At 46.6% G+C, this 25,975-nt stretch overlaps 2 protein-coding genes across 2 annotated transcripts in view; one reads left to right on the forward strand and one right to left on the reverse strand.

Moving 5' to 3' along the window:
• Positions 1-352: 352 nt before the first annotated feature.
• LOC102438188 (mannose-binding protein A-like) overlaps positions 353-25,975 on the forward strand; it is a 57,956-nt gene continuing 32,333 nt past the window's right edge. The window contains exons 1-4 of the mRNA XM_023747975.1: positions 353-533; positions 912-1,028; positions 1,896-1,970; positions 2,613-2,656. Of these exons, the coding sequence (XP_023603743.1) occupies positions 353-533; positions 912-1,028; positions 1,896-1,970; positions 2,613-2,656 (417 nt within the window). The remainder of the gene's footprint in view (positions 534-911; positions 1,029-1,895; positions 1,971-2,612; positions 2,657-25,975) is intronic.
• The window catches only part of LOC102438498 (pulmonary surfactant-associated protein D-like), a 17,866-nt gene continuing 15,655 nt past the window's right edge, over positions 23,765-25,975 (reverse strand). Inside the window, exon 5 of the mRNA XM_023747974.1 lies at positions 23,765-24,225. Coding sequence (XP_023603742.1) covers positions 23,765-24,225 — 461 coding nt within the window. The remainder of the gene's footprint in view (positions 24,226-25,975) is intronic.

Below are 25,975 nucleotides of genomic sequence, written 5' to 3' on the forward strand. Positions count from 1 at the left end.
TGAAAATGTGAGTCTATTTGACAATGAAAAACACCTATATCTAGAAGTTGTGAAATGTATTCATAAATTTGTCAATCCAAAAAGATGCTACTTACTTGCTTTTAGATGTCACTACCAGTTAAGTTTTCTAAGATTTAAGAATTCTAATTTAGTTGGAAAAAAGTATATGGTTTTGGTAATGGAATGTGTAAGTTGTCTGTCTCCCTAGCAGCCTGGGAGAAACTCAGAGTCAAAGCTGGTGTGTCTGTGTCCCGAGCACAGGGGCCAGCACACCAGAGGTGGTAGCGGATGTTGGCTACACGGGATGAGATGCAATTCTTTCCCTCACTCTCTCCACTACCAGGTGAGGACCATGTTCTGGTTTGTATCACTTCCCACCCTTCTGTGTGTGGGGACAGTGTCCTTCTCAGAACCCACAACCTGTGAAGATGCCCAGAAGGCCTGCTCAGTGATTGCCTGTGGCATCCCGGTCACCAATGGCACCCCAGGCAGAGATGGGCAAGACGGAGCCAAGGGAGAAAAAGAAGAACCAGGTACCCGAGGCTGGTCTGACTTCTTGAATCTTTACTCCCCAGAGGGATCTGGGACAGAGCGATGAGCAGGCTCCCCTTACATTATGATGGGGATGAATCTCTCAGGATAATTCCTGTACATTGTCATTTTCTCCTAAACAAAGACGCTGCTGTGACCTCGCTCTCACCTTTCCACGCAGGCATCGGTGGTGTGTGATTGTCCGTAAGAGGTGGTATCTGCAGCCTGCTCAGCTGGCGCTGGAGGCAGGAGGTCTTTCTTTCTCAGGTCACCACTAGTTTGCTGGTGGTTTCTAGAGTCAGCGAGAATCTAGTGCTGAGCTTTTGGAGGAAGAGAATGAAAGACAGACACTGGGTCACATGTCCTTCATCTTCCAACAGGGCAGGGGCTCCGAGGCTTGCAGGGCCCTCCAGGGAAACTGGGGCCTCCAGGAAGTAGAGGGGCTCCTGCGCCGCCAGGAGTGAAGGGTCAAAAAGGAGATCGTGGAGGCAGTTCAGGTAAGGAGCTCATCTCAGCATGGTGTGGGCTGAGGGGACTGGCTGGGGAACTGGAGGGCCAGGTGGGAGGGGCCCTTCTCTGCTGCCCCACTGGCAGACCTCCCCTCTGCTTCCTGAACCAGCACTCTCACTCCTCCCAGTCCTACTTGGGGCCTGAAGGGATTCCCACAGGCGCCTGAGAACAGACTTGCTACCCTGCTGGCCACCCCTCAGTGGCCCCTGCTGATGGGCCAGCTCCCTCAGCTGGAGCAGCCTATGCCAGGCTCCAGGATGCGCGGGAGGAAACCAGTCCCCTCTGGGGTTGGGTTGAAGTCTGTTGTCACAAGAGTGGCAGGAAGATGGTCTGCTTCATAAGATCCCTGGTGCAATAGAGTAATGAATAGAGTAACTGAATAAATTCATCCAAAGTGAAATAAAATAATTAGTAGCAACAAAACAAAAGTGATGGCCTCACATAAATATTTGCCTGCTGGCCCATCATGATTATAAGAATATTAAAAGCTCACCTGGAATAAGAAATGAAAGCATGATTAAGAAAATTTTTCAAAAAAGGAGAATAGGTTCAGTCTTTTCGTATAAATGAGTGTAATATTACAGTATTTAAGCAGTATGTGAAGAAAAAAATCCAGAGCTATAGTTTGCAAGTTACCGTTACTGCTATTATTATTACTAGTTTCAGAGTTACAGTTTATAAGAGTTATGAATTATGTCTGAGAAGGCAGAAATACAGTTAGGTTTTATTGTTTTGCTTCCTTATTTTTCTAGAATAAGCATACTTCTTAATAAGCTTTTTTCCCCCAAAAAATACTCTGTTCTTGAATTTAGGGTCTTTTTCTCAATATATGCCCTTCTCCCATTGCTTTGCAGTTACGGAGACTAAGCTGGCTAACATAGAGAGAGAGCTGAGGAGCCTGGAGGCGGAACTGGACCGCATCAAAAAATGTAAGCCTCTTCCTGCCCCACTGGGTTCCCGCTCTCCCCTTGTCCTTGAGCGCTCTGGGCTTTCAGGAGGTGGAATAGAACTAACAATTATGAACACGAATTATATACCAGGGCCTGTGCTAGGTTGGCATTTTCTCATAATATGGTTTCATTCTGTCCCCTCATCACTGCTGTTTGTGAGCATTATGCTTATTTAATTTACAAGTGAGAAAAAATAGGTCCAGGATTTGTAGACAATTCATTCAGCATCACCCAGGTGGGAAGCAGCAAAGGAGAGACTGCATGGAGGTCTGCTGCCTCCAAATCTTCTCTCCTTCCTCAGCACCCACTGTACTCAGATGGCTGTCCCTGCTCCTTTCTATCCTGGGGTCCAAGCCTGGCAGCAGGGCCCACGACTGTTACCCTGTCCACCTGCACTGGGGCAGTTTGTGCCTGGGACTGTCTCCAGGACAGGCTCCCCCAGGAGAGGCGGGGCTCTGCCAGGGCCTTCCCTACCCTGAGGAGCTCCTCCTCACTGGGACCTGACCTGAGGGGCTTGCACATGGGCTCCTTTTCAGAGTCCTGACTCCCAGACAAGGGTGTGGTCACCTACTGGCCTGGGCTCCAGGCCGAGTCAATCCCACCCGTCCTTTGTGATTTCAGTGCACACCTTCTCCTTGGGCAAGAGATCTGGAAAGAAGCTCCATGTGACCAACGGTGAAAAGATGCCTTTTCCCAAAGTGAAGGGAGAAGTCTTGACAGAGCAGTTTAGATAGAGATTGAGGCCCAGGGAGCTCCCATGCCACTCAGTGCATTAGGCATGGAGATGCTTGCCAACCTGTTAAAGCTGGAGGAGTTAATGGTCACACAGATTCAGATCCGTGGGGCCCATTCCAGGAGCAAACTCTGCAGGATCTCAGAACTTTTCAGTCTTTGTTACCTGCCATTTTGTCCAAAGTCATTGTGGCCTGAACACTGATCACCTGTTTCTCAAGTCCATAGAAAGCCAGACCGTGAAAGTTAGAATGGTGAGTCCACCTTGCTCTCAAGATGGGAACCTTGAATTTGAAGTACATGTAAGTCAACGGTCTCCTGAGGGAATATAGACCCAGCCAGTGGGATTTGCTTCCGCAACCAGAAGAGAAACTGCTACCAAAGCTTGCAGCGTTCAAGGCCCGGCTCCAGCTGGGCTCTGCACCTGGAATTGCAGGGCCTCATTCCTGCAGGATCATCTTTCTGTGGAGCCCTAAGGCTCTGCTGTTCTCACTCTCAGCCATGCCCACGCCAGAGGATGGGGACTTGGGGTACAGGCTATTGGCCTGGCATTCGCATTCCCCAGCCCTCATTTGTGCCCTGGGCCACCTGCTTCCCTCTGTGTGGCCATCAGAGATCCACCAGCGCCGGGTCACAGTCAGAGCTGGACTTGTATTTGCATGTGGCAGAGGGCCTCTGACCTGGAAGGTTGTTTGTCATAATTGTGTAACTGACCTGTGCATTAGAACCTGCCAAGAATCAGGGATTCATACCCATTAACCAGGAAGAGACCAAATGTCATCATGGGGATGTCGAGAAGTGAACTTTGGAGTTTGGAGACTAAGAGAGCAAACCAAAATAAGGTTCAGCTTAAACTAATTTATCTGGCTGCTCTTTTACCCCTTCCCCAATAATCCAAAGTTCACATGAGTTGTTTTTTATTTTATTTTTTCTCTCAGTACCTTGAATTCACATGTGACAATCTTCCCTGTGCCTCCTCTATCAAGCTGCTTCCAAAAAACATTTCCAGCAGACTTTCAATTCCTTGCTTTAATTCTTTTCTCAACTCCAGTCACTAGTGCCTCTGTGCCTACTCCATTATTTCAATCTCATTGGCAAAGGTCAAAAAAGGCCCTAAGTTGCCAGCCTTATGGTTAATCTTCCTCCCTAAGTCATCAAAGCTTTTTTAAAAATCTCTCTTACTTCAGATTCTTATTTTAAGCTTAGCTTCATGGTATACCCACCGAGTCCTTTATGCTTTGAGAAATATCCCATAACATAAACCAGTGTATGGTATGTGAGCCTCGCACCCTGTGGGACTCTGAGGAAGGCCATCTGGAAGTGGACCGTGGACCTTGGGAGCCTGGTGAGTGTGTGAGCCCAGACTGCAAACTGCAGGGAAACAGCTGGCATTTTGATCTCACTAGTTTGCACACAGGTACACCCCACCCCTGCCCACACCTGCTTGCTTTGTTTTCTGGACTCTCTATAACCATGAGCTGTGAAAGCCTGTGATGCGGAAACCTTCCCCAGCAGGGCCCACCGGTGTCCACATAAGTCTAATGAACCCAGGTCCTTCACAGCCAGTCCTCTGGTTTATTTCTTTAAAACCAGCAGGCAAGCCCTAGCAGGTTTTCTCAGTGGGTAGAGCTTAGGTCCCAGGCTCAATTCCCAGTCAGGGCACATGCCCGGGCTGTAGGCTCTATCCCCAGTATGAGGCGTGCAGGAGGCAGCCAATCAATGATTCTCTCTCATCACTGATGTTTCTATCTCTCTCTCTTGCTCTCTGAAATCATAAAAAAAAAAAAAAAAATCAGCAAGCAACACACTGATGTTTTCCTCAGACCTTAGCTCTTTGCAGAACAAGTCTCGTAGTCCAGTTGGTGGAGGCAAGACGGTAGGTGGTGTGAATGCAGTGGGGAAAACCTAGGTGGCAATCCTAATTGACAGTTTCAAACCACCTGTGTGCTGGGCTGCATATCTGGTGCTTTGGCCAGATAGCTCATGCTGTGCTGTCTGTTCCTAAAATACATAGATAGGAAGGTACTGACATCAGTCCAGGCCTTGAGATATGGTCTCATGGCCCCTTCCCAGCACGCAGGCCTTCTTTCTCAGAAGGCCCGGAAGTCTCATTCCAAATTTGGAGAGACAAAGGACTGGAAAAAGTATGAATAAAGAGAGTTTCCTCCATATTGGGGGCCCAGAATTTGAAAGGCACATTTTTCTCTGGGCCTCCATAGAACTTAATAATAAAATGTAACTCTTGCAGTCAGTGCTGCAGTTCAGCCTCTGCTTCAGCAGGGTGCTGTAACTGTAGTTGCTGGCCAGCTCAATAAATCCTCGCTTGCTGTTTAAGACCTAATTGGAGTCGGTGGTCTTATTCTCGAGAATGTTGCTCCACAACACCAGTAAAACGCCAATAGGACTATTTTTGGTCCTGGAATCAGTGGTGCCAAAGCTGCCACTGGCAAATGAAAGGAAAATAAAGAAAATGGGTCTCTTTACCGCCCTTCTCAAAGAAGTAATGTGTACCCTGAAATTAATGGATTTTATTCCTAAGAATTTTTTATGTTATTATTACACATTTTTTTTTATCCAAAAGTGGTATGTGATGTTGTATGGCATGGTTTTGAGCTACAAATGGTATCACACTAAGTTTGTCATTCTGCAGTTTGATTTTACCTTAACGTCCTATTTTTGAGATTTATTTTCATTGATCCATTTTATGTGGTATTCCATTTTAAGAATATGCCCCCAATTTGTCCATTCATCTCTTCATAAACATTTGTATAGTTTCTGGGGTTTTTTCAACTATTGAAAGTCATGCTACAATGAAGATTCTTGGGCCTGTCTCCTTGTGCCTAGTTATATACTTAAGAGTGAAATTGCCAGGTATGTGTGAATATTGAACTTTATTAGATGTTGCCAAATTGTTCTTCAAAGTGCTTGTGCCAATTTTCATGTCAGCCCCATTCTCAGTCATTTTATAAATACTTTCTTAAGATATAATTCACATGCCATAAAGCTCAGCAGTATAAAGTAGGTAATTCAGTGAATTTTGATATATTTACAGAATCCTACAACCATCACTAAAATGTAATTATAGATATTTTTATTTTATCACTCCCAAAGGAAGCGTTGTACCTATTGGTGGTCACTCTTCATTACTCATCATTCCATTTTCTCATGCCCCAGCCCTATATAACCACTAATCTACTCTCTGTCTCTATAGATTTGTCTTTTCTGAACTTTTGTATACCAGTAGATGCCATCATACAATATGTGGTCTTTTGTAGCTGCTTTTCTTTCACTTACCATAATATTTTTGAGATTTACCCATATTGCAGTATGTATCAATATTTCATTCCCTTTTTTCTGCTGCTGAATAATCTTTTACTTACCCATGGGTCATTCTATGGACATTCGGTTTGTTTCCACTTTATGGTCATGGTGAATAATGCTGCTATGAACAAGTTTTTGTATGAATATATATTTCATTTATTTGGGGTATATTTGGAATTTGGGGGCATGGGTCATCTGATAACTCTATGTTTAACATTTTGAGGAACTGCCCAAAGAAGCTGCAATATTGTACAATCCCACCAGCAATGTACCAGTGTTTCAATTTTTCTTCACCTTTGCTAATATTTGTTATTTTCTGTCTTTTATCATAATTAATCTAGAGGTTATGAAATGTCATTGTGGTTTTGATTTGCATTTTCTTAATGGGAAACTTTACACATGTTTATTGGTATTCCTTTATATTTATAGGAATTTCTATTTAAATTTTTTATCCATTTTTAAAATTGAGTTTTTGTTATTTTTATTATTGAATTTTATGTGTCCTTTATACAGTTTGAATACATAAATCAGATATATGATTTACAAAAAAAAAAAAAAAAGAAAAGAAAATGGGTCTCTTGCCTGGCCAGAGTGGCACAGTTGGTTGAACATAATCCCATGAACCGAAAGATCACCAGTTTAGTTCCTGATCACGGCACATGCCTGAGTCGCAGGCTGCATCCCCAGTAGGGGGTGCACAGGAGTTAGCCAATTTTTGTTTCTCTCTCTGTCATTTTCCCTTCCTCTCTTTCTCTAAGGTCAATAAAAACATATTTTAAAAAGAAAAGAAAATGGTTCTTTTAAACCCCCAAAATTCTTTTGGAGGCCCTGAGGAAGCTGTGGTCCCAGGGACAGTGCAGGAAATGGTGTTTCCCCCAAACTCTGTGTGGGCAGTAGGAGCAGTAGGGGTACTACCCGCCCCCCACCGCCCCCCGAACTGTGAGAGGCAAAAACTGACACTTTAAAAACTGAAGTGGTGGAAGGTGTCCAAGCCTAATACCATCCGTCATTTCCAGCCTTTTTAAAAGTTGGCAAGGACACTAGGTAATTAAGCAACACACTAAAGGAATGCAATAATTACCAAGAATTCAAATGGTGGTTTAAGGTTAGTGAAGGTCTTTCAAAGTTATTAACATAAAATACATGTTTGTTTTGCCTGGGTTTACAAAACAAAGTTCATGTTATCTCTGTTACAAAATTTGTCAATAAAATGGCTTGGGTAATAATTAACTTTAAAATCTCATACCGTTGGTAAGAACAAATAAATTTGAATCTGTAAATGAATAAATTTTGTACTTTATTTGAAGTATGTCGCTTGAAAATGTGAGTCTATTTGCCAATGAAAAACACCTATTTCTAGAAGTTGTAAAATATCAATCCAAAAAGATGCTAATTACTTGCTTTTAGATGTCACCACAAGTTAAGTTTTCTAAGAATTAAGAATTCTAATTCAGTTGGAAAAAAAGTATATGGTTTTTAGAGGCCTTGAGAGCTCAGCCAGTACATTATGTATATGAAACCATAATATGGTTTCCTGAGTATTAAACATTACAGTAGTTAATGTGTAAGTTGTCTGTCTCCTTAGCAGCCTGGGAGAAACTCAGAGTCAAAGCTGGTGTGTCTGTGTCCCGAGCACAGGAGCCAGCACACCAGAGGTGGTGCGGATGTTGGCTACACGGGATGAGATGCAATTCTTTCCCTCACTCTCTCCACTACCAGGTGAGGACCATGTTCTGGTTTGTATCACTTCCCACCCTTCTGTGTGTGGTGACAGTGTCCTTCTCAGAACCCACAACCTGTGAAGATGCCCAGAAGGCCTGCTCAGTGATTGCCTGTGGCATCCTGGTCACCAATGGCACCCCAGGCAGAGATGGGCAAGACGGAGCCAAGGAAGAAAAAGGAGAACCAGGTACCCAGGCTGGTCTGACTTCTTGAATCTTTACTCCCCAGAGGGATCTGGGACAGAGCCATGAGCAGGCTCCCCTTACATTATGATGGGCATGAATCTCTCAGGATAATTCCTGTACGTTGTCATTGTCTCCTAAACAAAGACACTGCTGTGACCTGGTTCCTACCTTTCAACAGGGGAATCGGTGGTGTGTTGTTGTCCGTAAGAGGTGATATTCTGCAGCCCGGGCAGCTGGCGCTGGAGGCAGGAGGTCTTTCTTTCTCAGGTCACCATTAGTTTGCTGTGGTTTCTGGAGTGAACGAGAATCTAGTGCTGAGGTTTCGGAGGAAGAGAATGAGAGACAGACACTGGGCCACATGTCCTTCATCTTCCAACAGGGCAGTGGCTCCGAGGCTTGCAGGGCCCTCCAGGGAAACTGGGGCCTCCCGGAAGTAGAGGGGCTCCTGGGCCACAAGGAGTGAAGGGTCTAAAAGAGATCGTGGAGACAGTTCAGGTAAGAGGCTCATCTCAGCAGGGCGTGGGCTGAGAGGACCAGTCAGGGAACTCGAGGGCCAGGTGGGAGGAGCCCTTCTCCGCTGCCCCACTGGCAGACCTCCCCTGTGCCTCCTGACCCAGCACTCTCACTCCTCCCAGTCCTACTTGGGGCCTGAAGGGATTCTCACAGGCACCTGAGAACAGACTTGCAACCCTCCTGGCCACCCTTCATGGCCACTGCAGATGGACCAGCTCCCTCAGCTGGAGCACCAATGCCAGGCTCCAGGATGAGCGGGAGGAAACCGCTCCCCTCAGGTGTTGGGTTTAAGTTTGTTGTCACAAGATTGGCATGAAGATGGTCTGCTTTATAAGATCCCTGGTGGAGTTAGCCTGGAGATTAATTCATCCCTAGTATTGCCGACAACAATTAAGGCTTAACTACAACAAGACTGTGCACAAAGACCACAAGGGGGTGCACCAAGAAAGCATAAAAAATGTGGAGACAAAAAAAAATGACAGAAATGGAGGATATAGAGCTAAAAAACGCACTTTTGAGGGCTTTCAATAATTTGCTAGAAACTGCCGATAAACTTGATGAGAGCCTCAGGAAATCTAATGAGACCCTCGATGTTGTGATAAAGAACCAACTAGAAATTAAGCATACACGGACTGAAATAAAGAATATTATACAGACACCCAACAGCAGACCAGAGGAGCGCAAGAATCAAGTCAAAGATTTGAAATGCGAAGAAGCAAAAAACACCCAACCGGAAAAGCAAAATGAAAAAAGAATCTGAAAATACGAAGATAGTGTAAGGAGCTCTGGGACAGTTTCAAACGCACCATCAGAATTATAGGGGTACCAGAAGATGAGAGACAGCAAGATATTGAAAACCTATTTGAAGAAATAATGACAGAAAACTTCCCCCACCTGGTGAAAGAAATGGACTTACAGGTCCAAGAAGCGCAGAGAACCCCAAACAAAAGGAATCCAAAGAGGACCACACCAAGACACATCATAATTAAAATGCCAAGAGCAAAAGACAAAGAGAGAATCTTAAAAGCAGCAAGAGAAAGAGACTCAATTACCTACAAGGGAATACCCATATGACTGTCAGCTGATTTCTCAACAGAAACTTTGCAGGCCAGAAGGGAATGGCAAGAAATATTCAAAGTGATGAATACCAAGAACCTACAACCAAGATTACTTTATCCAGCAAAGCTATCATTCAGAATTGAAGGTCAGATAAAGAGCTTCACAGATAAGGAAAAGCTAAAGGAGTTCATCACCACCAAACCAGTATTATACGAAATGCTGAAAGGTATCCTTTAAGAAGAGGAAGAAGAAGAAAAAGGTAAAGATACAAATTATGAACAACAAACATGCATCTATCAACAAGTGAATCTAAGAATCAAGTGAATAAATAATCTGATGTACAGAATGAACTGGTGATTATAATAGAATCAGGGACATAGAAAGGGAATGGACTGACTATTCTTGGAGTGGAAAGGGGTGTGGGAGATGCGGGAAGAGACTGGACAAAAATCGTGCACCTATGAATGAGGACAGTGGGTGGGGAGTGAGGGTGGAGGGTGGAATGGGAACTGGGAGGAGGGGACTTATGGGGGGGGGGAAAGAGGAACAAATGTAATCTGAACAATAAAGATTTAATAATAAAAAAAAAGATCCCTGGTGCAATAGAGTAATGAATAGAGGAGCTAAATCAATTCATCCAAAGTGAAATAAAATAATTAGTAACAACAAAACAAAAGTGATGACCTCACATAAATATTTGCCCACTGGCCCATCATCATTATAAGAATACTAGTGATCCCACCATGCCAAGGGACACCCCAAGTCCCATTGGGCCGGGAGACCCAGAGTCAAGTTCCTGCCCACCCGCACCTGCATCCCCAGGCACACAGCGCCACCCACCGCCCAAGCCTTGGCTTTCACACAGCCTCCTGGTGACCAGTCTTTTGTTGTTACGACATGACAGCATCCTGGTCAAGGGGATTTTATAATAGAGATTGAAGAGCTCGCCTGGAATAAGAAATGAAAGCATGATTAAGAAAACTTTTCAAAAATGAGAGTGAGGAGAGCCAAGATGGCGGCATAAGGCATAAACCTGTACGTGCTACCCCCCACAACCACATTAAAAATAATAACTATAAGACAAAACAGCTATCATCCAGAACCACGGGAAAGCTGGCCAAGTGGAAGTTCTACAACTAGAAGGAAAGAAAAAAGTGCATTGAGACTGGATAGGAGGTGCAGAGGCCCCAAGAACAGAGGTACGGAGCTGCGGGTACAAGGTGGCTGCACCTGGGTGCACAGTCTTTTTCAATCGGAAGGGGATACAAGCTCTTGAATGCACTGAACTCATTTACGGCGAGATTCTGGTGTCCCAAACTCCTACGGGGAGAAACTGGACTGTCTTGTAGTGGATCAGAAAGTGAGGGTGGCTTTCTCACAGAACTGCTCGCAGGGATCATTGTTACTGTGGGGGCGCAGGACTCGGGGACGCAGAGACACGGAGTCTCGGAGACGCCAGGAGTCTCGGAGACGGCTGACCAAAGCCATTTCTGTTTGCTCCGTCCTGGTGATTCTCTGAGACCCTGCCCCACTCAATTTACATCCCCACCCAAGCTGTGCGCAGCAGCACAAAGGAATGACCTGCCATTTTGCAGCCTAACCTAACAAGCTGCAGCTAGGTCAGAGAGCTCCAAAACTTCCAAACCCCAAAAAAGGGGAGAAATCTGCTGATATCGCTGTAGCTCCTGCTGGGTGGACTCACACAGTGGTAGATTTGGAGATCCAGGAGCCAGGGTACCCAGTGGTCAGATACCAGATTTCAACTCCTCACATCCATAAGGGACACACTCAAGAAGCAGACTCAGGTGCATGGGTGCATGCATGTGCATGTGTGTGAGCATGGGTGCGTGTGTGAGTGTGCAGGTAAAAAAAGCAGCAGACTCAGTGAGCATCAAAGTTCCAATGAAGCAAGTCCTACCCCATGAGGGTGTCTCCAGCACAGCAGTTCTTCCACTATAGACACAGTGTGTCCTTGCAGTCAGCCAAAAATGCAGAGACAAAGAAACATGTCACAAATGAAAGAAATTGAGGAAAGCAAACTAATGGAGAACATAGAGTTCAAAACCACAGTTATAAGGTTACTCAAGAATCTTCTACGAACCTCTGAGGTACTTAGTGAGACCTTCAAGGATCTTAATGAGAATGCCCAAAAAAAAAAAAAAAAGGAAAAGGAAAAGGACCAGTCAGAAATTATGCATACACTGACTGAAATTAAAAATAATATACAGAGCCAAAACCGGTTTGGCTCAGTGGATGGAGCGTCGGCCTGCAGACTGAAAGGTCCCGGGTTTGATTCCGGTCGGGGGCATGTGCCTGGGTTGCGGGCACATCCCCAGTGGGAGATGTGCAGGAGGCAGCTGGTCGATGTTTCTCTCTCATCGATGTTTCTAACTCTCTATCTCTCTCCCTTCCTCTCTGTAAAAAATCAATAAAATATATTAAAAAAAATTATATACAGAGATCCAACAGCAGACTAGAGGATCCCAAGAATCAAGTCAAAGATTTGAAACACGAAGAAGCAAAAAACATCCATCTGGAAAAGCAAAACAAAAAAAGAATCCAAAAATATGAAGACAGTGTAAGGAGCCTCTGGGACAAATTCAAACATACAAACACCCGAATTATCAGGGTACCAGAAGAAGAGAGAGAGCAAGATACTGAAAGCCTATTAGAAGAAATCATGACAGAAAACTTCCACTACCTGATGAAAGAAATAGACTTACAAGTCCAGGAAGTGAAGAGAACCCCGAAGAAGAGGAATCCAAAGAGGACCACACCAAGACACATCATAATTAAAGTGCCAAGGGTTAAAGGCAAAGAGAGAATCTTAAAAGCAGCAAGAGAAATACAATTAGTTACCTACAAGGGAATACCCATACGACTGTCAGCTGATTTCTCAACAGAAACCATACAGGCCAGAAGGGAGTGGCAGGAAATATTCAAAGTGATGAATAGCAACTACTTACAACCAAGATTACTCTACCCAGCAAAGCTGGCTCACAATCCTGCTCATGACCATGCATGTTTGTAGCAATCTCAGGATCAGTGGAGTTGAGAGGCTGTAGAACCCATGCAGCCAATTGGAGAGAGTGAATTTTGGCTCCACTTTGAGGCCCTCACCAAATAAGATTGAAATATAGTTCATGAATGTGCCAAAGGAAACTTAATAAAATATTTATATTAAAATTATTTTTGTATTCTGTTTTTCTTTGTATCTGAACTACCAGAGAGAACACCCTAAACTTAGGTAGTTCTTGATGAGTATTTGTTGAATGGGAACACCCCAAAAAATCCCCACATAGATTGGATCTGACAAGTAAATGTAGAGAGAGGCCTCTCCCAGGTGCCCTCCTTCTGCAGGACTGTAGGGCAGGGGTGAGAAGTGGCCTGGGAAATGCTGAAGGCTGGCAATGTAGGGGTGACAGGGCAGGATCAGGCATCTAGCACACCTAGACTGTCACATCACTGTGTTTTCAATCCCAGGAGACTCTCCTTCAAGCACTGCACCTGGGGGAAATGCCAAGAGTAACTTTGTAATGTCGAGCAGAACAGTTCTTTATTTTCAATTAAAGTCCATTCTGCTTACCAGAGGAGCGGGAGACTACTTCATGTTTAGAGGCACATATCAAACCAATCATCAAGGCAAATAGAAAAAGGAAAGAACAGAAACTGTTAAGAAGAAAGGAAGATACACATACGATGACTCAGCAAAGAAGGATTACTGCCACCAAGCATGAGAGTTAAGGCCTAAATTTTCTCACAGCCAAGAAAACCAGGAGAAAATGGACTGGTAACCATCATATAATTCTTTTTGTTTTCTGTAAGGGTTAGGGGGATTATGCTCTCCCCTGAGGGGAATGTGTTCATGTTTATACTGTGCATAAAGGACAGTATCTTTAGATATAAAATTGTAGAAAACAGTCATGTACTTCACATGGATTGATTACCCATATGTAATGGTTGCCCCCTAGTCAGAGAAAGAGTAAAAATCTACAGGAAAAGCTCAAATTCTTCCATTCCCCTTCCAACCTTCTCCTCTGCCTGTTCTTCCCCTGACCTCGCACCTGGTCGTCTTTTCAGAGCTCCTCTCTCTAAATGCATCTGCCAGCCACCATTCCTCCTCAAACTAGGATTGTAGCCACCACATCCCTGCAATTTACTTTCCAATTCTTATCAGCAAGTAGTGGAACCCATGCAAGTTAGCTCCGGTGAAGGTGGCATAAATCTAAAGATACAGGATTCTCATGAGAGTCTAAAGATTGTAACTAGAGTTCATCCAGGCTTCCCAGGACCTGGAACAAGAGGGACATATGGATTCAAGGAGACTCTCCAGACAGCCTCTCTCACTCCCTCAAGGGCTAAGGGCTCGCAGTTCCCTTCACTCAGGGATATGAGATGATGACATTTCTTGCACAGGGGACGTAATGAAACCTGGGGCTCCAAGGACAGGCCTTTGGGCTTTAAGCAGCACATTCCTCTTGGACATCAGGAATTGGGAGAACTGAGGGACCTCTTGAGCCCCGCTGTTTGCCGAATCCTTTCCCAGGCTGGCTTTTGGACCAAGAAATGGGCAGGCCTATCTGAGCTGCAGTTTTCTCTGCTGCCTCTTGCAGAGAGTGAGGACCTGTAGGTCATGGCTCAGCGCATTCCTGGACAGGAGCCTGGTGCTGAGACCTTTGTGGAGCCTGGGCTCTGACCACAGGGTTGTCCCCAAGGGAGAACCAGGCCTAAATGTCTGTGCCATGTTGAGGTTGGAGGAGAGTCCGTAGGTTGGTGGGAAATGCAAGGTTGGCAAGCATCTCCCTGCCTAATGCACTGAGTGGCATGTGAGCTCCCTGGGCCTCAATCTCTATATCTAAATTGCTCTGTCAAGGCTTCTCCCTGTTAAAGCTGGAGGAGTTAATGGTCACACAGATTCAGATCCGTGGGGCCCATTTCAGGAGCAAACGCTGCAGGATCTCAGCACTGTTTTCAGTCTTTGTTACCTGCCATTTTGTCCAAAGTCATTGTGGCCTGAATACTGATCACCTGTTTCTCAAGTCCATAGAAAGCCAGACCGAGAAAGTTAGAATGGCAGATCCACCTTGCTCTCAAAATGGGAACCTTGAATTTAAACTAAATGTAAGTCAACGGTCTCCTGAGAGAATATAGACCCAGCCACTGTGATTTGCTTCTGCTACCAGAGGGAAATCTTGCAGCATTCAAGGCCCGGCTTCAGCTGGGCTCTGCACCTGGAATTGCAGGGCCTCATTCCTGCAGGATCATCTTTCTGTGGAGCCCTAAGGCTCTGCTGTTCTCACTCTCAGCCATGCCCATGCCAGAGGATGGGGACTTGGGGTACAGGCTAGTGGCCTGGCATTCGCATTCCTCAGCCCTCCTTTGTGCCCTGGGCCACCTGCTTCCCTCTGTGTGGCTGTCAGAGGTCCACCAGCGCCAGGTCACAGTCAGAGCTGGACTTGTATTTGCAGGTGGCAGAGGGCCTCTGACCTGGAAGGTTGTTTGTCCTAATTGTGTAACTGATCTGTGCATTAGAACCCGCCAAGAATCAGGGATTCATACCCATTAACCAGGAAGAGACCAAATGTCATCATGGGGATGTCGGGAAATGAACTTTGCAAAGTGATATTGTCTTTGTAACCCTCCTTGCCACGTCATGTGGCTCTTCAAAGGAGTGCCAGCAGAGCTACCTGGAAGGCTTGGCAGAGTCATAGGGTCAAGTTGGCTCCGCTCTGGACCCCGTGCATCAGAAGCTCAGAGACCTTCACTGCGGTGAGGTCCCTAGGCGATCCAGATGTTTGGCCAGTTTTGGAAACCACTGCTCAAGGAAATACAACCATCCTAGCAGCTCTCTGCCTGCCTTGTACCTTCACAGGGAGACCCAGAAGCCAGGGGGCCAGGGCTTCTCCATCAGTGTAGACCTTCAGAAGGTGAAGGGGGTCCTGCTTAACTCCACAGTGTCTGATGTCAAATAACATCCTTCAACTGCTCATGTCCCATTAGTAAAATGCAACTGCTGACTCAATTCCTTCCCTCCACATTTCCAGGGTCTGACTGCCTCCTGGCTTCTAGCAATGGGCCTGGGTCTGGAACACCTCTGCTGAGTGTCACAGAAGGTGAGGCACTGCACAGGTGAACCCTGAGTGGGGAATTGTGCACATGAATTTGGGATCTTTGTGCATGTGTGAGTGTGTGAGTTTCTGTATAGAAACCAGGAGACCCAGTGGTTGAAATTCCCAGCACCCTGCTGTTAGCAGCCTCAGTCCATAGCTCCAAACCCCCCACACTTAGCCTATATCCAGTGCCTTACTATGCACACCCCTCACTGAGGAGCATTGGCTTTGGGTGGTGTCAGGGGCTCTGGGTGAGGTATGTGCATGCTTGGTCATGGACAAAGTGTTTACAAATAGCCTTGAGCTGAGCACTACAATCCCAGGGCTCAACAGAGATTGTGTGGGTGATAACATGATACCCCTCCTGCAGGTCCTGACTCTTAATGGCACCATTGACCTCCCCTTCAAAGCCTTTATCTGACCATTGAATGTAAGGCTACTCCAACCCCAGTCCCCATTACAACACCCAAGTATATTTTCTTATTGGCAGTGGTGGACATCTGAAATCATCCTGACCATTTACTTGTTGGATTTTGTCAGTGTAGCAAAGTCATTAAGAGGATGCTGGAGCCCTGGCTTGTTTGGCTCAGTGCATAGAGTGTCGGCCTGCAGACAGAAGAGTCCCAGGTATTTTTTTGGTCAAGGCCAATGCCTGGGTTGCAGGCTTGATCCTCTGTGAGTGGTGTGCAGGAGGCAGCTGATCAGTGATTCTCTCTCATCATTGATGTCTCTATCTCTCTCTCCTCTGCCTTACTCTCTGAAATCAATCAAAATATATTTTAAAAAATAAAGAGAAGATGCTGGAGCCAGACTGACTGTGTTCACACCCCATGCACCTGAGGTCCTTAGCAAGTCACACACACTCTCAGCGTTGGTTCTTTTCTTGGTAAACATGGGTTATGAATAGTGCCCCCTCACCGGGTTGTGAGGAGTAAATGTACTGGCACAAGTAAGGCAGCCAGAAGAGCACTGGCCCTAATGAATGTCATGCAAGCATTTCTTCTTGGTGTTACAGGGATTAGTATGATCACCTGAGTCATACAATGAAGTCCCAGGACCCATAACAGGTCTGGGAACCACATCACTCTCAATAACTGTTGAATGAATAAATGAATAAACAAATAAACAAAGGAACTGCAGTCCCCAAAAATGTGTGACCCCACAACCTCTCTGGAGTTTGACTCAGCTCCAAGCTGGAACCAAGAGAGAAGCTGTGAGACTTATTTTGGAATATGGTTCTGGGCTCAGGTGCTGTAATTGGGCTTAGGTGGGCAGCAGGAGAGGTGGCTTAATGCTGCCCTCTGCTGGTGTCTCTAAGACAGGGCTAGCAAACTCAGAGAACCAACATGGCGGCCAGGTGAGTGATGGGCCCCTTCCCTGCAACTTCAGATGTTCCTGCTTTCTTCCCTTCTGTCCTGATTTCTATGCCCAGATAGAATGCATTTCCTCAATGCCCCTCCCTTGTAGGGCCAGGTCCAGACACACTCTCCCACAGGGTGACCAGACCGCCCTCATGTCCAGCAATCCCTGGAACTGGTGAATTCTCTGCTCCTTGTCTGTGTGTCTCTCATGTCCACACCTTCACTGTGAGATCTTCAGAGTGCCACCCTGTTACAGTAATAAGTTTAGTTAGTATAAGATAGTATAATCAAATTTCATTTCTTTATTAGAGTGAATTTTAAACTTTACTTAGAAGTGAAACTTAACTTGTGTGTGTGTGTGTGAGACCCTGATAAGTAACTTGTAATGCCCTGCAAGCTAACTCCTGACCAATAACTCCCAGCATGTTAACTCCTGATAAGAAACTTGCAACCCCCTGTGTGTGCATCCTGATAAGCCCAGAAGGCCACCGGAACACACTGGCAAGAGACACTGAAGAAGCCTGTTATAGTAATATGTTTAGTTAGCATAAAGTAGACTCACTTTGTATTAGCATAAGTAGACCCCATTTTATTCTTAGACCAAAACTTGTAAACAACTCCAAAAATAAGATGTATGTATGATTGATAAGCTTTGAACATGGTCACAACTTTCCTGCCTGAGTGTATACCTAGATAACAGGGCAGCACCCGTGTATGGCACCCGATATGAGACACTGAAGACGCCCAGCTTCAAGGATTTAAGGAGAGCAAATCTGCTGAGGTTCAGACGCTTGTCTGCCCTCCACAGACAGGATGCTCTCCTTCCCCCTGGAAACTGCCAGACTGCGAAACTGCCATTCCTGCTCTGCCTGAGCCCAAACTGCCAGAGGCCTCTTTTTTCGAGTCAAGAGACCGAGCTCATTGCTGCAGCGTATTTTTGATGACCTCCGTGTGTCTCCTCTGTCGGCGAGTGTCTCCGGGTGGCCTGCCAAGGACTGAAACCCATCAGCTCTCTGGTAAATAAACCTGTGTGATTTCTTGCATTGTTTATCTCCTGTGTGTCTCTCTCTCTCTTCTTAGTTTTTGGTTAAGCTCGGCCATATTAATTAATAATAAGTACCCTCTGACGTTTGTATTGGTATATCCAAATGAAACGCTTTGGGTCACCTGTGCTTACGTTCCTATAGATAATTGGAACACACCCCATCCTCCTTCTTATCTGCCTGCCTCAGATCTCTGTGTCTAGGTCAGTGATGGCGAACCTATGACAAGCGTGTCAGAGGTGACAGGCGAACTCATTTTTGGGCGGTTGATTTTTCTTTGTTAAATGGCATTTAAATATATAAAATAAATATCAAAAATATAAGTCTTGGTTTTACTATGCTTGCAAATATCAAAACATTTCTATATGTGACACAGCACCAGAGTTAAGTTAGGGTTTTTCAAAATGCTGACACGACGAGCTCAAAAGGTTCGCCATCACTGGTCTAGGCTGATGTCAGAATCCCTGAAAGGCTAGAACTGGCTCTGTGGAGGCTGGGTGTGTGGGCATCCCCCTTAGCTACCTCTGTGTATCTCTGTGAAGTTCAACCAGAATCAAGCTCTATGCTGCCCACTTTCCCCCCGCCCCCCTGACCCCCACCTCAGCATCAGCCAGGAGAGACTGTGCACTTCTCTCTGAACCAGGTTCCTTTTTACAACATTGCTAAGTGTTTACCTCTGACCATTGTGGTGCAGAGGAGTTCAGGCTGAGGACCTATAACTAAGGAAACTTGAGAGACTGTCCTGGGACCCATGAGGACACCTAGGAGACCTCAGCCCACATAGAGATGGTGGGGATCTCCTGCAGGTCTCCAGTGGCGATGACATTGTCGTCCCACTAGATGTTACTCTGTGTTGTAAGTATCCTTGGGCTTCTTGGAAGCCCAGCTGATGGAAGCACCGGAATTATTGCAGGAGACCCAGCGGTGTCTTCACTTGCTCAGGGATGCAGCTCAGTGGCTCCCCTGGTTGGGTTCTCTCAGGTCCTGTGGAGCCTTGTCCTCTTACACCAAGAACAGCAAACACTAGCACATGTGTTGCCCCTCTCCTCCTCCATATCAGCAGCAGACATGGCTACTCAACTGCCATATACTCAGCCGGGATGAGATCCCGGGGCCATTTTAACCCTGCAGTGACTACCAACGGATCTGAGATGGTGTGTGGAAAAGAACCCACTGCCCAGCTATGCCTGGTGCTTCTGCCAAGTTCAGCTTCTTGTTCACTTAACAAGCTGTGGCATTGGGACCACAAAAGCACTATCAGAGTCCATAGGAGAGTTGCCTGTGTGACCCTTTACCCAGCAAGTACATCCTTTGGAGAGTAAACTTTGACCTCCTTTGAGGACCCTTTCTTGTGCTCTGTCTGCAGTTCCTGGTGAGCCTCTACCCTTACATGAGGTCAGGTTCCCAAGCATCCCAAGGGCAGGGACCAGGAAAAGTGGGTGCATTTAGGATGCACCATGTGGAAGGGTTCTGAGGAGTCCAGAGGCGGAAGCACCCACGGTCTGAGATGGAGGATGGATAGATGCTTCAGAGATGGCTTAACACCACACTCAATGTCCATGCTTTTATTTTGTCATTTTTAATAATGAATGTAAAGTACATTTTCCTCTAGTATAGTTTGAACTCTAGTCCATAAATTTTTGAAAATAATTGCTGTTTAATTTGAGTTTCTTTAAATACTACTAAGATTTTACATTTTTTCATGTTTCATTACTATTGGCCATCAGTATATCTTATTTCATGAATTTTCTCTTCTCATTCTTAGATATTTCTCTTCTCATTCCTACTTCAATAGTCATCATTTTCTTGTTGATTTATGTTATATACTTTGCAGATAAATAAGCATTTCAATTTTAATCTTATGTTGCTTTATTTTTGGCAGAGAAGTTTTATATTTTAATTCTGATTTTGAATTTTATATGTAAGTAAAAAATATGATTTTATTTTTCTTCTAAATGCTTAACCATTTAAATGAGAATTATTAATTGAACCATTCATTATTTTCTATAATCTTGGTAATCTATTTTTATCATGCATATATGACATATATGTATAGACATACTTGGGTCCGGTTTTGGTGACCTTTACATTTGGTTCATCTATTTCTGTGTTAGTAACACACTATTACAATTTTGTTAGTTTTATAAAACCTTTTAACATAAGAGGACCAACTCCATTCTCATTGTTTTTTAAGTAATTTTTCTGACTGTTCTAGGTTGTTTATTCCATCATAAGACCTCCTGATGAGGTCCTCCAGCCTCAGTCCTTTTTGGAACTGAGTCTTTAGAAAACTGACATCCCTCTCATCCTCTTCCTATCCTCTCAGGCCTCTGTGGCCAGGGTCAGTTGTCCTGGGATTGCTCAAAACCCAGCAGCACTTGTACCCTCCCTTTCCTGCCACAATGCCGCACTCTGATCACAGAAAGCATTCCCTTGGCCTGAAGTTGTCATCTGACCTTTGACCTTGGCCTGACCCCAGCCACTTACATGTGAAATGAAGCATTCAGGGAATTAATAAAAGTGCAGAGAGGCTGGCAGTGGGGTCACAGTGCTATTTCCTCAGGTCAGTGGGCCTGGAAATGTCTTGTAAACACTTTATTCAACCGTACAAACAGGCTTACAAATAGGAATTCAGGATTTCATTCACTCAACTCTTTCATTTTTTCACTGTCTTCTTACTGAACAAATATGAAAAGTGCCGTTTAGTCAGGTAGGAGGGCCTTCGTGAGTCCTTCTGTGGCTCAAGGTTGTTTGAGTCAGGCAGCCTGAGAGAGACTATATTGCTTAGGTAACTGAAAGTCAAGTAGGTTAATATTCAAATTTTATGCAATAAAGATGGGCTACATATGCTGCAGTGACTACCTCCATATCGCACTCAAGGTCCAGAAAGATCCATCTTGATAAATATTTAGCTTATAAATAGTTTGTCCCCTTTAGTAGATACCTGGGTTCTTGGCTCTAGTATATAAACACTGGTAGCTTGAAAAGGTCAAGCACACCATTAAGCTTGAATTAAGGATATCCGAAGACAAGAGTGATTGAGAATGCCCTGAACTTAAGCAACTCAGTTCTCGGTGTTTTATACCGAGGAAATTCAGGACAAAGATAGAATATCCTAACACCAGCAAACACCAGAGTGCGCCCCACTGTCAGTTCATGCTGGGAAGTGGGTTGGTTGAGGAGCAGGACGGTTGAGAACCAGGAGGTGATCTGAGAATATACTATGGAACTGAGCAGGGGCTTCCCCATGGAGCTGCTGTGGTTGTCACCCTCTCACGTGGAAGGACCCCAGGCTGCTCCCAAGATGTCACCTGTCACTGTGAGGGTCATAGCATCTCCTGAGAGGTCACAGTCACACAGTCCTGGCTTCACTTGGCACCCAGGCTACTATGCTAGGGACCAAGGCTACTATGGGTGGGGCTGGGCTAATACTGTTTAAGGCCCGTGTTCACCTCTGCCCATGAATGTGAGTGTAGGAGAGGTCTCTGTGCTAAGAAAGGGTTAAAACCTGAATTTTTGAAATACTTGCCTTAGTCCATGGCTTTCCTCGGGCTGTGTCTACAGAATCCAAATGACCCTCCTTACTTGTTCTCTGTGCTGGAGAGCGAACCGGACCCCGTGCTGAGGTGGATCTAAAGCTTCTCCCAGGCCAGGGGTCTCCACATTCCTGGCCTTCAACCCCACAGGACACATCTTTTCTCCCTATTGAGTCAGTTATGACATTTTCTTCCACTTTTGTCAAAGAAATAGGTTACCTTATGTGCTAGGATGGGAAGTGGTCACTTTTAGAAGGACTGCCAGACCACCATGACCTTCCATGGGTCCCAATGGCCATACTATGCTGTGGTGTCCACCTCAGGCCTAGTCTATTGGGACAAAGGTGGGCATCTGAGACAGGCAGATTCACTTCCACAGGAATTTTGACCTGATATCCAGCAAGAGTTTCTGATCTCTGTGTGACACATGACTCTGTGCTTGGGCAGCTGAGAGCCTGAAGCAGAAGAAGGTGGTGGGAGAGGGAGGAAGAGAGGCCAGGATGCACAGAGGCAGAAGCAGGGAGACCGCACAGCGCTGCTTGTGCACCCGCAGTCCTTGAGCCACCTCAGAACTCTTCATTCTTAGAAAAAATGCCTCCCTGGGCTTAAACCATATCCACTGCTTTTTCCTTTCTATTTGCAATGAAATACCTTTCTAAGCTCCCTGGTGGATGGTGTCCAGGTCTGACTCCTGAATTGAAGACTATTTGCTCCCTGTTGCATAACTGACATATTTCAGAAGCTGCCAGGACTTGGGGCTTTCTTTTCAGTAACAGGAAAAAGGTCTCAGCGGAGAGGCTGAGCTGTGTGCTGTTGGGAGGTGTCGTTTTTGTTTTCCTCTTTTCTTTTTAACCTATCAATAATCACTTTATTTATTTAAATGATTGTTCATTTTTAAATTATAGGCGACATACTGTGTTATATTAACTTCAGGTGTACATCCACGTGATTAGTCATTACATAACTTACTAAGTGATCATCCTGATCAAGCTCCTACCCATCTGACACCATGGTGATTAGATGTGGCTTTTGCTTTCAGACCTGCTGTCCTACATCTGAGGTGTGGCTGTGAGTGTTGGGAAGAGGGGTGTGGCCTCCGGTCCCTGGGAACAAAGGAGGCCTGGTTTCCTGTCTTGTTGCCTCTCCTATGAGCCTGGGCTTCATCCAGGTGTCCTTCCAATTCCTTAAGCACAAATGTCATTAAAATCAACTGGTATACAGAGGCCTTTGGTCTAAAAGTTGACAGGCCAGAAATATAAGGTTTCGGATCAGATGACCTTTCACTAGACCAAGTTGTAGCACTGACACACCTGGGGCCTTGAGCAAGTCTCCTCCCCTCTCTGTGGGAGGAGGAGGAGGAACTGGCCAGCTGTCTCTGAGGCAGCCTGGGGGAAGAACCTCCTGGAATGAGGCCAGGGGAGGGCTGGGGGTGAACCTGAGTGTGGCCTGACCCTCTGTGCCTGAGGTCTCAGTTGGAATGGGGATTGTGCAGGTGGGACTCCCTCCCATGAGCCGACAGGCAGTCACAATGACAGGGTAGAATGAGGTCCTGGTGTGCAGGGATGCGGAGGAGGCTACTCAACTGGGCCACACAGTCCTGCCAGGGAGGCAAATGACCTGCCAGGTCAGCTCAAGGTTCTGTGCATCTTCTGGGGCTCAGGCCTTGAAACAAGGAGCAGCCACAGGAACTGCCCAGCCCTGGGACTGCAGCTGGCATTGGCCAAGGGGTCCTGGGTTTCGGGAGGTCCTGAGCAGGCATGTAATGTGGGTACCAGGGATCTGAGCCCTGGATAGAATAAGCTCATCCCTGGATTGAGGGTGAGGAGGGGAGAGAATAGCGAGCTAAGGCTTGAGCATGTCACCATTAAGTGGTCAAGAAGACGAGGAGGGACTAGCAAAAGAGGAAGATAAGGAACTGGCATAAGGCGACACCAAAGCAAGAGGAGGGAGTGACAGAGGAGGGAGTGACTTGCTGGGTTGACAGTTTGAGGAGGCAGAGGGCTGAGGAGGAGCCTTTGGATTTTGGGGCCTAATTTTATCCCTTGCAACTGGGAAAGCAGGCTGGCCCCTTCTTCCTCTGACAGCACACCAGTGAAGCCAGAGTCATATTTTATTCTGAGAGAGGAGTTCCATGGGAGCCCTTGGCTGGCCTCATCCCAGGTGTCTGTGCAGAATCCAGGCCATAGAGCCCTCAGCTCTTCCTTGTCATGTTGGTAGCACACAGATCCAGGACAAGATCCTGGACCTCGGCTGCCTCACCCACCCCAAGGGCACAGAACTCGCAGATCACAAGGCGCTTCTCCCCACAGGGCCTGTCGTTCCACTTGCCGTTGGTGTACATCTCCACACAGTGCTCATTGCCGCCACTGTTGTTGGGCTCCCCAGGGTTCCAGTTGGAATAGACCAGGGGCTCCCCTCCTGGGTAGGTGAACCTGCCCTCCGTCTGGGAGTCAGTCATGCTCAGGAACGCAGCACCCTTGTTCTCAAACTCGACCAGCTGTTGCAAGGCCTCGTTCTCAGCTGCATTTCGTGGGGAGGGCAGCTGCCCCCCGGCCTGTGCGCACACTTGCTGTGCCTCCTGGAAAGGCTTTAAAAAGCTTGCTGTCTTGAAGACCTTCTGGCCAACACTTTGGCCATGGAGGAAGAGCTCCACTAGGAGGAGAGCACAGTCAGGTTGGGTTTCTGGGGGCACCGACCAAAGCTCCATGGCTCTGAGACCTTTGTGCTCCATCCAGAGCCCAGGCCTCCCATATAGGGCCTCAGAGCACCAGGAAGGACTAAGGTTAGACCCCAGCTCCATAGTGAGCTCTGGGAGGTAGATCTGCCTGTCTAGTTACAGGTGAGAACACTGGGCTCAGAGAGGTTAAGTAAGAGGCTCAACATCATGTGACCATCACATGTAGAGTTGGGGGTCACCCTTATCTGATCTCACACTAGAGCTGAGACTTGCTCTTTCTATTTCATGTGCGTGGCTGAATCCGTTTCCTAGTTACTGGGTGGGACTGGAAAGCTTTGGCATCGTGCAGCCTCTGAGAGCTGGAAACAAGGAAGAAGCTCACTCTGATCTCACTGTGGACCCTGCATAACAGCAGGGCATGTGGCATTGACAGGGAGGTCTGTGCCGGGTGTGGATGTGGGAAAGAAGAGGAGAGGGTGGGCCATCTGAGGGCAGCGCTGTGCTAATCTCTGCACTGTGTGTGCCCAGTGCTGGCCTCTAGGTGTGCATGTGGGTGAGGCTGGAGAGCTGGGAGAGAGGACAAGGACAGCTGAGAGATGTGCATGGGCGTCAGGGGCAGGAGAGAGTCAGTGCTGGAGAGAGGCCTGTCTGGGAGTCAGAGGGCCAGGTATTCAGGCCGGCCTTGGCCATGACTGTCCAGGTGGACAAGGGAAAGTCACTTCCTTTTTTGGAGTTTCCATTTCCTCATCACTAAGATGGGAATACTATTTATAAAAGCATCACCTGTGTGACATCTACACTAATAAAAGAGAAACATGGTAATTAGCGTATGACCGCTACCCTTTTCATTGGCTAATCAGTGAGTATATGCAAATTAACTGACAACCAAGATGGCGGCCGGCAGCCATGCACTGAAGCGAACAAGGAGGCTTGCTTGCTCCAGTGACTGGCAGACTCCAACGTTCCCCGCCTGCCGCTGCCGGCCTCTGACCTGGTAGTTTGAAACATTGTGACAAATATAGAAGCTAAACAAAACCCCAGAAACCAGCTTTCAGCTGCCGGGATCTCAGAGCTGGAATTATACATTGTTTCGATTATAGAACACAAACAAACCAGATACCAGCTTTCAGCAGCGGAAACCTCAGAGCTAGAGCCAGAGCTAAAGCTGGCCCAGAATTAAAAAAAAGAAAAAAGAAAAAAAGGAGTGGTTGGGAGCTTCAGTCAATCGCCAGCCTGAAAGCAGCCCTCAGCCCCTCACCCAGAGTGGCCAGGCACCCCAGTGGGGACCCCCACCCTGATCCAGGACACACTTCAGGGCAAACCAGCCAGCCCCCAGGCCTCTATCCTATATAGTAAAAGGGTAAGATGCCTCCCATCACCGGGATCAGCGGAGCCACAAGGCCTCCTGGCACCGGATCAGCGTGACAGGGGGCAGCGCCCAAACCTCCTGATCGCTCTACGCTGTGTGTGACAGGGTGTGGTGCCCAAACCCTCCCCCACCCCCCCACAGGCCCTGCTCTGTGTGTGACAGGGTACGGAGCCCCAACCCCCCTGATGGGCCTTGCTCTCTGCGTGACAGGGGGTGGCGCCGCAACCTCTCCATTGACCCTGCCTTGAGTGTGACAGGGGGCGGTGCCTCAACCCCCCAATCGGCCCTACCCTGAGCGTGACTGTAGAGGTGGCATCGCAACCTCCCAATCCACCCTGCTCTGTGCATGACAGGGG

The sequence above is a fragment of the Myotis lucifugus genome, unplaced genomic scaffold, assembly GCF_000147115.1.
Source record: "Myotis lucifugus unplaced genomic scaffold, Myoluc2.0 scaffold_1080, whole genome shotgun sequence".
Taxonomy (NCBI): domain Eukaryota; kingdom Metazoa; phylum Chordata; class Mammalia; order Chiroptera; family Vespertilionidae; genus Myotis; species Myotis lucifugus.